The following is a 13,728-nucleotide window of genomic DNA, read 5'->3' on the forward strand; positions in this document are numbered from 1 at the left end:
TTTCACTAAGGTTTTGTTGAATTTTTGAACGTAGTAATTTGGTTTCACTAAGATTTCGCTAAGTTTTTAGAAAGTAACGAAGATTTTTTTATCTATTTTGGATAGTTATTTATTTTTCGGTTATTTCGGTAATGGTAGAAGTAATGAAACTCCATTCCCATTGGATGTATAGAAGCATAATTAAACTTGTAATTGCTTGTAAACTAGACTTTTTGTATATGAAATATTATTATTACTAGTGTCGCTTTACGTGTTTCACACGTGACTCGTAGTGTGACTCATCAAATAGTTAAAATAAGGGTGGGGATTTTCACACTCCATCATTTATAACCACACTCCATATCTTATTTAGTTAGACTAATATAACCTTCAATAAATAATCTATACAAATCTACATGGATACTACAAACATTTTTTACTTTTTTTTATTTTTACTTTTAGTTGATAAGTTGATAAATAAAAATTAATTTTTATATATATTATTAATTCTTTATATTTTAATTAGCTTTACCAGTAGATTTTTTATTTGTTTTTAAATCTCTAAATATAGCTATTTAAATTTTATTAGTTTAATTTTTTCAACAAAAATCTAAAATAATATAGTTTATTTAAATTTTAAAAAAGATGGTTTGATTAAGTTAAAAAAAATTATGTTAATTGAATATTGATATCATTTTATATTAAATGGCTTTATTTTCCCACTATAGTTTTAAAAATAAATATAAAAACCCCTGAATAAAATTTACAGTAAAAAATTGATACTATAGAAAATTGTTCCAGAATAAAATTGTAGGCAAATCGCTAATTATCTATTTAAAAGGATATTATTTAGTGAATCAAAGATTTTAAAAGAAAATGATAGAATTTGGTTTAACTTCAACTAGGGATAAATACGTCTAATAATAATATTATGGAGTGTGGTTATTAATAGTTGGAGTGGGAAAATCCCCACCCTAAAATAATTGTATTTATTGTCGATTAGAAAAACTATAATTATTTTATAATTATAAATTATATTTAAATAAAAAATATCAAACAATTGTTGAAATAGTTGATAATTAGAAAGAGTTTATTTTATTTATAGAAAATATTAATATAATAATTAAATAAAAAATTTATTAAAACTAATTTATCATAATTAAAATTTTAAATAATTAAATTATAATTAGTAATTAATATGATAGTTCGAATCGAAGTCCACCATAATTTCTCAAAGAACTTCAAATTAACTATAAGCAGATAGTGCTTGAATAACAAAGTATTAAATTTGTCATTTTTCTGGGTTAATGACATGTTTGTCTATAAAATTAGTAAAATTTTTTAAATTAGCCCCAAATTAACGTTTTTTTTCTGATTTGTCACCTATAGATCGCCGAACACTTCCGCGATCTACTGCAAACCGCGGAAGTGTTCCGCGATTTGCTAACGTGGCTCCACCTGGACGCAGGTGGAGCCACGTTGTTGTAAACCGCGGAAGTCTTCCGCGGTTTACAGAGGAAATTTATTTCCTCTAACAGGGAATAAATTCCCTTGACCGAGTGGTTGCAGTTCGCGGAAGTTTGATTATTATGGATTTTTCGAATTTTGTTATTTTACTTGAGGGGGGGGTGAATATCCTTTGTTTATTCTTTTTTATTTTTTAATAAAATGTTTTTTAAGAGCCTAATAGTGTTAAAAAGTTAAATTTTTTATTTTTTGTTTTCTATCTCTATCTCTATTAAAAAGAACTTTCAAATATTATATCTATTCTAGTTTAACAATTTGTTAAAAATCTATCAATTTTTTCAAAATTAATTTGATTAGAGCTATGTGGCTGTTGAATGTGTTATTTTTAAAAATAAAATTGAAAAAAAAAATAAGAATTACGGATGGTGTGAAACATGGTTCTGGTAATCAATTTTAAATTTTTTTACCGATTTTAAAAAATTAAATAGATTCTAATAAATTGATCCAATTGGAATAGTTTTACAACTTTTAAAAAATTTAAATAAATTTTTAAAAAATCAAAAAAATTAAAATATTTGCACAATTAAGCCTTTTTCGCCCGTAAATTCACAACAATAATTAATCACTAAAGATTATATAGGCCAAAACGTAAATGACTAGACATATGATATTAAAATTTTAGTGATGGCTGCTCTCGATAAATTACGCATAGGAGATGGAACAATGTTAAGATACGATTGACAACAAATGCACAAAAAGGCCAATTTCTTAAAGAATTTTCTAAATGGCATATCTTTCTATTTGTATTATATGAATGTAAAAAGATGTTGATTTTTTCATGGGTTATCTACTCAAAAATGTTCAATTTTTTGATTATTTTTTTATTTAGATCAAAATGATTAAAAATGGCCAAATTTTTCATAAAAATTTCATACAAGTCCAAATTTTTCAATTTTATCCAATTTGTCCTGAAACGCATGATTTCGTATCAATAATGTCCAACTATGTAATTTTGCTCATGTGGCGCCTACGTGGCGCTGATGTGGCATGCCACATGTCATCGCCACATAAGAAAAATTGTGTAGTTGGACATAATTGAAACGAAATCATGCATTTCAGGACAAATTGGATAAAATTTAAAATTTAAAATTTTATGAAACTTTCATAAAATATTTAGCATTTTTTGATCATTTAGCTTTTTATTTATGGTCTAACTTTTTAAAAACGTTAATTTTAATTTAATTTTGATATATATATATATATATATATATATATATTAATCAAATATTATTATTAAGAAAACCAAATCTTTTTATTTCTTTTAATTATAATAAAATATTTTTAAATTTTGCTATAATCTTATTTTAATATGTAATTTTCGTTTGAAAAAAAATTAAAAAATAGATTTTGAATAAACAAATATACGTCCTCGTAAAACTTATGAACATACAAAGTTCTTCGATAATTAATATTTGTAAAATTACATTAAATTTTTTATATTCTATGAAATGATAAAGCAAAAGATAATTTGGAATATTCTTTCTTTGACTTCTAAATACTTACATTTTCTCACACAAAAATGACTTATAAATACAACAAAGGCCATGGTTATATAAAAAAGGCTAAACATATTTTAAGTCTCTAAATTATACAGTTTCAATTTATCAGGTCTCTTAATTTTTATTTGGTTTTTTCAGGTTTTTAAAATTTTGTTTCTTTTAGTTCATGACTTTCTCAACTTTCATTTGAATTTCTCAAATTCCTAATATTTCACTTTTCATTTTTTAATTCATTAAATTTTTAAATAAATCTCTGTTTAAGGAGCTCATGAACCAAAAACAAAAGTTTAGAGATATGAAAAAATCAAATAAAAATTAAGGAATCTGATGAATTAAAAAATAAACGTTTTAGGAATCTGGGTAAGTCAGATAGAAGTTGAGAAATTTGATAAACCAAAATAGTTGTATAATTTAGTAATTCCAAAATGAGTTTTGCCTATTGAAAACAAAACCCATCAAGATAAACAATATTATTTGTCAGTATCTAAATTTGCCGATTCAATTTTTCAAGGGGTAAAGTTAAACATTTACCTTTAGTAAGTAATTCTTAAATAAGTAAAGTTATAATTCAAAAATAATAATAATTCAGAAGCTAAATTAAAGATTGGTCATTCCTATTTAAAGAATTAATTTGTCAAATGTAAGTTTAATTAAAAATTTGCAACCTTTTGCTTTTCACAAATTCTTTCTTTTGCTTAATATTCAAAAAGTTATGTTTTATGTAAAGTTATTATCTACTAGAGCTACCGATATACGACACAATACAGAGTTAACTAGATCTGAATTAAATTTATACGGGTTTGAGTTATAAATGAATCGATATGTTTAAACTCAAAAAAAAACATACTAATAAAGTTTGATCATCTTAACTTGTAAATAATTTATTTATTTAATTAATTTTGATAATGTGTCAGACTCGGACATATTTATACTATAATTTAAAAAATATATTTACTAGTAAACAGTTGGGTTAAATATTGTGTTAACCTGTTAAATAAACGTGTCATATTCGAATTCAAAATTTCAATAAGATTACTTAAATAAGTCGTCTTTGGATTATTGAATATGCATTGTATTTAAATGGATATACAACTTGTTTTTGACACGATAAGAAAATTGCGAGCCCGCACCCTATATGTGTTAGGCCAATAATTTAAAAATATCTACTCTTTACAATTCTTTTATTTATATCTCGACTTTTAAAAAACGTCAATTTTAGTATAATTTTGCTAAATATATTCCAATTTTAACTAATTACTACAATTTTTTTGAAGTGTTAAATCTTTTAAAAAAGACTCATATGTGATCAAACTTTTCAACTTTACCTATTGTAGCGTAATTTTGATTAGTCGCTTTCTATTGAAAAAGGAAATATTATAAAAGAATGAAAAGGTTTTTTTTTTTATAAATATGTCCATGTGATTAAAATTGAAATATATTTATCAAAATTGACGTTTTTAAAAGGTTGGATGTAAATAAAAATATAAAAAAGGTTTAGCTTTTTTTAATAAATATATTTAGGTGACTATAACTGAAAATATATTTATTAAAATTAATTAAAATTAACGTTTTCAAAATATTTAGATATAAATAAAGAGTTAAAAAGTAGAGTATTTTTAAGTGGTTAGGTCGTAAATATTTTACGCTTTTTTTTTTGGGAAAAAATATTTTACACTTAGCAATCGAGACAATGACACGTATTATGATATTTATAATTTCTTTATCATGTAACTGTGTTGTGTGCGGTAAATATCTTTATCATCTAACAGTTGTGTTGTGTGCGTTACCGCCAATGTAGCTAATTACTTTTCGTAATTGCTTATACATGATTAATTAATCGTTTAAAACAATATTTGTGCCACTATAAAATGAAATAGAATATGATTTTTTTTGTTGATGCCTTAAAAATCTTCAACTTTTTAACCCTTTTAAATATAACCTGATGTTAAAAACTGGTTTATTCTATTTTATTTCGCATTTTATCGTTTCGATTGTACTTTAAAATATTAAATTGACATATTTTTCATTTAGAATAAAAACCAAAATCGTTCTCCATGTATAGCATATATTAATCGTATAATTTAAAATTTATTTAAATTTAGTTAAATAATTAAAAAAATTAATTAATTTTAATTTGATTATAGTTTTTAGTTAGTTTTTGAAAATAGAGGATTTATATGTACTTCTTTAAATAAAAATAAATTTAATTTTATCTTTAAACTTAATTAATTAAATGATTTCATCACTTAAGTAAAAAAATTGAAAAGTTGGAGTACAATTGAAACGATAAAATACAAAATAAGATGAAATTGACTACTTCTCAACGTTAGGATAGGATTGATAAAGGGTAAAAAGGTCGGAGTTTTTTAAAGTGTTATGTTTTTTTTATCTTCCGAAAATCCAATACTTTTCTAAAGTAAAGAATTAATCTGGTTCTGAATTTGTAATTCGGAGTCAAATAATTCACTTTTAGCTATTTGATCAATTAAGGATAAAAGGATATAAATGGATTTGGTTCTAAATTTGTTCATATTATATAATGTTATCCTTAATTGATCTAAAAATAGATATATTGTCATTAATTGATTCAAAATAAATGAAAGTAAGTAATTTGACCTTAAGTTATAGGTTGATAAATCGAGTGGATCCTTTATTCGTACTTTTATTAAGCTGAATCAAGATCAAATACCATCGAAAAATGTACAGAAAACATATATTACCATTTTCGATTACCTGATAAAGAATAAAAAGCACGTGTCAAGACATGTGTTGCCTGACTCGCATATCGTCTTATAAAACTAAATTACAAAACGTTTGGCCATAAAGAATCATCCAAATTTTCTGTTTAACTGGTTGTTTAATATCCGAGATCACCTCGAGGGCATATGATAATTAATTAATTAAATACCTAGACAGGGTTAATGAAGATGACGTCCATTAACTTCCAAGGTGAATAACAAGAAATAAATCTCCTAAAAAAAACAAGAAATAGACTAATTAAAGAAAATAAAACATGCATAGTGCTCGTTCATGCAACTATAAATAAAGGCAATCTCCGTTTAGTAATTCATCAATTTCTATATCAATTAATTATATAGCTAAAATAATGGCAATAATTAAGCAAATAATAGTTTTATCAGTAGCAACGCTAGTGTTAATCTGCTTCTTCTTCCCAAAAGAAGCTTTAGCAGACCAAGGCACTGCTACGTTTTACACTCCTCCATACATTCGTAAGCTCTCATCAAACTATATATTCTTACTTAATTTATTTACTACTTAATATGGTAGCGTATAATACGTACCATATACCGAACCTGTGAGGCCACCGGTTTCCGGTTCACCTTCAGGTCGAATCGGTTGAGCAAAATTGTATAAAAAAAAATTTAAGACACGGTTTATGGTCTAATTATTTGTTTAACTGATTTAATCTCCGGTTCAACTCGCGATGCAACCGAATCATTTGAATTCGGTCCAATCCGATGGGATTACATCTCTAAGTTTTAAGGTCATTTGGACCATACAACTAGCTAGTTTCCAGTTCGACCGGTTAAACACGTGGTGGAAGCCATGTTACGAAGAAAGCCGTAGCTGAAGTGAATATATATGTATATATATACCATTGAATAGTACTTACATTTATTTGATACGTAAAATTTACTCGGATGTTTATCTTATAGTACTCCCGTATATCATGAATTTAATGTTTGGTAACTCTTTTTTGTTTTAATAATTTATGTGAGCAAATATAATTAAACTATTGGTCGGAGGGGCAAAGCTAGAAAATATTTTAAAGGGAGGCATATTCTATAAATCAGTATAAGTTTTAAAACTAAAATGGTTAATATACTAAAAATGAATGTAATATAGACTAATTAGTAAAATATTTTCATGTAATTTTTTTTAAAATGGTGGTCAATTGACCACCATTTTTCCTTAGTGGCTTCGCCACTGATTGGTCGTAACTCATTTTAATTTGTCGGAGACGTGCTTCGAATTTTCTGATCAATTAGCGACAGCTTTCCATTTCAGTGAAGATGATCGTCACTAAATCTGTTGGTAAATATTATCACCATATTGGCGCCTTAGGAAATTTGTGATCGTAATTTTCTTTCTGTTGGAAAGAATCTGTCAGCAAATTCTTATGTCTTTATTTGTCGCGATTTCAAAATTCCATAACAATAATAATGACGTATTTTCAAAAATACATGTGACACTATTTTTTCGTTATGTTAAAAGATGTTCCATATGTTCGTTGCTAAACTCGTGGCTAAATTAGAAACTAGCGGCGGATTCTCCAATTGGAAATTTTAAATTAGCGACGGATTTTCCGTTACGTTTCCCTGAGTTATTATTGATCGTATTTCATTTATTTTTTCTTCTATATATGCAGCATCATCTTGCTATGGGAATTCGGAGGAAGGTGTGATGATTGCAGCAGCAAGTGATGCATTATGGGACGATCGAGCAGCTTGTGGAAGAAAGTATAAAGTGACATGCCTGAGTGCAACAAATCAGGGTGACCCGCATCCCTGTACTGGAAATTCTGTTGTTGTGAAAATCGTGGACTATTGTCCGTCGGGGTGTAGGGGTACCATTGATTTATCTCAAGAAGCTTTTGCACATATTGCTAACCCTGATGCTGGCAAGGTTAATATTGCCTTTCACCGGTAAGTAACCCTTTTTTATTAATAACAAAAAGAGAAAAAAAACTTTTTTTTGTCTCAGTTGAACGGAATGACTAAACTATTGATGGAAACAAAAGTGAGGGATCATATTGCATGATTTTCAAACTGGAAAAACTAAAATACGAATTATGACACATGTAGGAGGTTCTAGAGTAATTTACTCTAATTATTATCGGTGATTTTACATCAATTAGTTGTGGTATATGTATCACGAGAAATCCTTAGATAGAATGAGCTTACCACGTCATCCGTAAATTAAAACGATCATATTAGAACACCTCATTAAACTGATGGTAAGAATGTAATAAAGGTGTAATAAAGGTGTTCAGATTTTAATGATGGTATTATAATTTTACAATAATTTTAATGAGATATTATAATACAATTGGTTTAATTTACGGATGACGTGATAGACTTACTTTACCTAAAAAAATTCCCGTGTATTAGCTCTATCTGTAATCATTATAAATGATTATACTTAAATCTTTTTCTGTAAATGAATGAAACTCTAATTTGAATTTTACCTGTGTCCATGCAGTGTCTGAAGTGACAAAATGATGGATGTTGCTGGAAGTAAGACCTATTGAATGTGTGATTTGGCAAATTGGAATTTTCCTATGGTTCTTATAATTTTAATAAGATGTTAATTTGTAATTTTAATATCATGGAAATAAAGTAAGGTCTTAAAAGTTAATTATTTCGTCTTCTTTTATCTTCCGCACAGGTCTAACCTGATAGGGCACGTAATTTTTTTCCTTCAAGTCCAATTTGAGTCCTAATCTGTATATGCATTTTTTCTATATACGGATTTGAATTTATATTTTTAATTAAACTTTTGGGTAGATAAAAAAATCGACCTCAATCCACATAAATCTAATTTGTGAACAAAATTTAGATAGTAATATTCTTGTATCTGAACTGGATCCGAAGTTAAGCTTGCATGTAAAACGAACCCGCCCAAAATCAATGCTCAGGAATAATCGAAAACTATTAGATAATAGATGGGCCTATTTTTGGGCTGGACTTAGACTTGAAGTAATTATAGAGTTGATGAGTAATGTGATGGACATCCGATAATGGGCCGGAATCGCTTAACTGAATGAGGAAATTAGGCCCACCACCACCAAAAACCTATTTATTCTCAGGCATACGGACACGCTTCTTTTCTTGCCAAAATATATCACTCACTTTTCTTTTTTTCCTTTTTACGATTTTATTTGATGTTTTTTCTGTTCAAAATATTAAAAAATACAGTATTGCTTATCTCTGTTTCTTCTGATTAATTCTAGCGTTTTTTTCCGATGACCCTCTTCCGCCACTACCGTCGCGAAATACTCCTCCACCTCCGCCGCTTGGATTTGACACACAATCTTCAGCTTCACGAGTCCGATCTTCGTCAATTCTTAGTAAAAACGAACAAATTAATGTAATAGGATCTGGATTTTCTTTAAGTTTTGGGAGATGATGGTGGCTGCCAATTTACAAAGGTTTGACAATTTCGATTCTTGTCTTTTTGAAGTTTTTCCTGATTTTAATTAGTTAGATCTGTTTATACAATTTTCCGGCAGCTTTTCCCCTTTTCTGTCCCACTGGGTTTATTTTGGTAGTTGATTTTTTTTGGCCGTTAGTTGAGAGCAGGTAAAAGGAGAGATCGATGGCGTCGTCGTTAGAAAATGGCGATTCTGATGATGATGAAACCGTCGTCGGAACTGAAAATGGAAAGTCGACAATGAGGACACTTAATTTCTCTTAGCTGGATCTGTTGTGACTGCTCCTTTGAGAGCTAAAAGAGCTAAGCCATCTCTTGTAAGAGAGAAAGAAAATGGAGAAATTGAAAAGAGAAATACGATAATAAGGAATGATGTGATGTGAAGTGAGTTTAGGTGCATTGTTTAATGGAGGAAATTTGAGGAAAATGCAACCACGTGTTGCAGAGAAGAAGAAAGTTTTGACTTTTTGAGTAAAGTTAATTATTTTTCTAAATATATGTTATCATTTCTAAATACTCTACAACACAATAAAGATGGGTGACATTGTTAATGATGGCCTATTATTTTGTTTGTATTTTATATTTTTTGTATTAAATTAATGGTTTGTTATATGTTTTCTAATGGTGTTTTTTCTGTTTACTATATTTAATGGTTTACTATACGTTTTCTAATGGTGTCTTTATGTTTACCAAATTCTATAATTTTTTTTTCTCATATGTCTGTCATTTTAATTGTACTTTGTGCTTGTTTTTCTTCAAAATCTTACTTACAGGTGCAACTTTATTTTTCGAATCATTTCAATTGCAGTGATAGAGAAACATCTTTTTATTTTTATTATATCTATTATTTTTTATTAAATAGTTTCTAATAGTTCACTAAATGGTTATTAATTTTATATATTTTTGTTGATTAACAGCGGGAGCGTTTTGCATTTTTTTATATCAATATGGGAATATGAAGATAGCTGAAAATATTGAGAGTGACGAAGAGGTTGAAATTAAGAAGACGAATGTGGAAACGAAAAAAGCGTAAACTGTTAATTTAAAACTAATTAAATAGTAAATTGTTAGTAAACTGTTAGTTAACTGACTTATTTTTTAGAAAACCGATAGTAAACTATTAGTAATTTTTTAGCAAATCCTTTAGCAAATCGTATTATGCCATGTGTGTTATATAATAGCACAAAGGTGAAAATAATAATGGAGTAGTCAATTTTAGTTACCCATATCTCATTTTTGGATGTAAAAAGGAATTAAAAGGATAAAAGCACAATTCATATAAAAAATGGACCACTATATGAGTATGATAATCTAATAGATGCAGGTATTAACTATTTCTTTTGATGACGGTTTTATGCCTAGTTAGTACTATTTATTTCATTGAAAAAAATATAACTAGATTGAATAATTGAAATGAATTAATAAATTCGATTTCATTGACATTTTATAAAAATTCAATCTTATATTCAATTTATATATTCTTAATTTATTTCAATTCAAATTTTATCTAACTATTAGTAAATTGATAGTGTAATGTTAGTAAACCTACAATAAACCGTTAGATTGCTTTTCATCGATGCATTTCTATTGGAAGTGGTGATTGTAAATTAATGTCTAACTATTTGTTTCTCATTTTCTTGATAAGAACTGTTCTACTTCTACTTCTACCTCACCATTATTCTTTAAACTCACTCTTTGATGTAGACAAAAATTAAGAGCATGAAGTCACAACTCAATGAAACTCTTCATTCCATTGATACTACAATAGAGAGATATGAATTGGAAAAAAAATGGAGTCTCCGTCCGAAAGAGAAAAATCAAACTCGTTATATTTTGTGATTTTATTTTATAATTTATGATTGTGATTTTTTTTTGTTGGTTTACCAATGATTTACTAATAGTAAACCAATAACTTTAATTTTACCGTTAGTAAACTTTCAGTTAATCGTTAGTAAACTTAGAATTATATTTTTATGATACTCTTGATTTTTTATGTAATAAAGCTGAAGCTGATTTAATATATTTTTTATAATCCTGTTAGTAATCTGATATTAAAATTAAATTATAACTCATTTTAACAAAAATTCAATAATTTATGAGTGCATACAACAGTTGAATATGAAATAATAAGATTGCATTATATGTAGCTTTGAGCTGTTGTAATAGAAATGTTGGCCAATTTGATATTATATGTACTTGTATGATTTTTTTCCATGGCACTTCAAGCAAGTAAGGTTTTTAGTAGAACTGTTGTAAGTCAGGGGCAAGTACCTCTAAATCCTATGAAGCTGCATGCTCTTTTACAAAGTCAATGTCATGATGTAAGATGTAGTCTCTAGATCATGGCGGCACTATAATAAATATTAGAATTTTTCTTTCGTTTAAGTAAACTCGCGGTAAATACATGGTAAACTGCTAGTAATCTAATCTACATTTTATCTTTTAGTAATTTGTTAGTAAACCGTCATAAGGTAATATATCTAACAAATAATTTAACTATAATTTTAAATAACAAATATAATGTAATTCTTATGGAGATAAAATAAAACATTCTAATTATAATATCAATTATTTTTAGTAAATTAAAAGTGAATCAATAGTATATTTGTTTTTTATTAAATTAAAACTAAAAATATAGTAAACGGTTAGTAAACTGTTAGTTAAATGATTTTTTTTAGAAAACCATTAGTAATTTTTTTAATATAAATCATTAGTAAGCATAAAGAAATAAGTGTATGTATGCCCTTTTCGTGGTCTGCGGCATCTATGGCCTGCCGTGCCATTATCATAGTCTCACTTAGAAGATTGAAAAATAAAATTACTCAATACACCCTACAAAATGGATTTGACTAATGGAGGTAAAAGTCCATGGCAGGTAAATTATGTTGTACAAGTAAAGAAGAAAAAATAGTGCCCACATCTGCCTGCTTCAATAGCCTTACCTTCTCTTTTTCTCTGCGCCACCAGTCTTGCTATCTCATACGACACCACAACAGCATTGGTCTGTCAATTATATCTTCTCCTCTATGCTACTCATTTCTTAGATCGAAAAAACCATCACAGCAATCCAATCATCTGCTTCTTTTACAGGTAACCATTGGGAAACCATCACCTCCACCGCTTGACTCCACACCTTTCACCGCCGCCGAGGGGCCCTTGTTCAAACCCATCCTCTAAAAATTTCACTTCAAAAGTTTAAAGCTTTAAGCTTTATATACAAAGCTTTCTATAAAAAATCACAAAACCTATTTCCAGATCTTTGTTAGTTGGGAGTGGAGTTGGTCTTTTTCCAAACACATCTAATCGGTATTCAACCACCACTTGTTGTGGCCAGTCTAACATCAGCTCCGACGCGTTAAAGATTTGTCGAACAAATGAACTGTACAATCAGAAGTTTGATTTTGCAATTAATTTTGGTCAATCCGTAAAAATCAAGTAGTTTTAGTCAATAGGTGCTCTCGAGAATATTTATATGTTTTAAGGGTATTTGTCTAAAAAACTCTAACTGAATTTGGGGTGATCAAAGCCTGGCTAAAACTGAAAATTGGGCTGAGTATCCATTCAAACCCGGTCCATTTGGACTGAAATTGAGCACTTATAATTTAGAGGAAATTAGATGGTACACTGTGGAAGCCCTAATTAATCTCACTTTTACTGTTTCAAATGTCCGTGTTGAATAATACTTTCTAAAATTGTTTCCTACGTTTCTGCTATTGAAAATTACGGTGCCGTTTGTTTTTGCTGCTCCACGAATCTTCCATTCATCGTCATCAACGCTGCTCCTCCTCTTTGTTTCTTCGAAGAAGAAATAAAAAGAAACGAACGGTCCAACGATGGTTTAATAGGCGAAACTTGGATTTTCTGCGGCGGTGATGGAATTTCTTCTTCTGCTGGTGAGGTGCGGTGATAGTTGTTTAGAATCTCTTGTTATTAAATTGGGTCGATTGATGGGTTGTTGATCGATGGTTTCCCAGATTTTGTGGATTTGTTTGAATTGATGGGTTTGCGGTGGTTTGCTGATGATGAAATCAGTGTGGATTTTTGATTAAAATGGGTAGTTGATAATTTTGGGAGTCAGTGAGCAATGTAAGTGGGTATGCAGTTCACTAACGGTTTCTTAGTAGTTTACTAAAAGTTTTATTAATTATTTTAGCGAAGCCATTAATGAGAAAATAGAACTAGAGATTTTCTATTTCAGGAGTCTGATTTATTATTCAGTAAAACGATAGTAAACTGTAAGTAAACAGTTATTAAATATAACTATACTTTATATTAATAAATTAGCTATAATTTTTAGTAAAACTAATAAACTGTTAGTAAACGTATGGTAAATTAACTTATTTTTTAGTAAACTGATAGTGAGTAAACTGTTAGTAAACATTTAGTAAATTGATAGTAAAGTTTTTGTTAGTAAACCGATAGGAGATTTACCGTATTTTTATAAATAAAACTGTTAGTAGAATGTTAGTAAACTTTTTGTTTGTAAACCGTTAGGAAACTGTTAGTAACCCGATAGTAAACTTACTGGTTTTTTTAAAATAAAAAACCG

The 13,728-nt window shown here is 28.1% G+C and overlaps 1 protein-coding gene across 1 annotated transcript; it reads left to right on the plus strand.

Annotated features, from left to right (window-relative positions):
- The first annotated feature begins 6,103 nt into the window (after nucleotides 1-6,103).
- LOC126679878 (EG45-like domain containing protein) lies at nucleotides 6,104-8,337 on the plus strand. The gene is made up of 3 exons (XM_050374889.2): nucleotides 6,104-6,235; nucleotides 7,396-7,672; nucleotides 8,229-8,337. The coding sequence occupies exons 1-3, from the start codon at nucleotides 6,112-6,114 to the stop codon at nucleotides 8,233-8,235; spliced, it is 408 nt and encodes a 135-aa protein (XP_050230846.1). The 5' UTR covers nucleotides 6,104-6,111; the 3' UTR covers nucleotides 8,236-8,337.
- Nucleotides 8,338-13,728: the final 5,391 nt, after the last annotated feature.

Source organism: Mercurialis annua, linkage group LG5, assembly GCF_937616625.2.
Source record: "Mercurialis annua linkage group LG5, ddMerAnnu1.2, whole genome shotgun sequence".
Lineage (NCBI taxonomy): Eukaryota > Viridiplantae > Streptophyta > Magnoliopsida > Malpighiales > Euphorbiaceae > Mercurialis > Mercurialis annua.

Bases quoted from the DNA above. Each gene is read 5' to 3' on its own strand.
- LOC126679878 (XM_050374889.2), top strand. From the start codon at position 6,112: ATGGCAATAATTAAGCAAATAATAGTTTTATCAGTAGCAACGCTAGTG. The intron at 6,236-7,395 runs GTAAGCTCTCAT...CTATATATGCAG, and splicing joins TTACACTCCTCCATACATTC to CATCATCTTGCTATGGGAAT.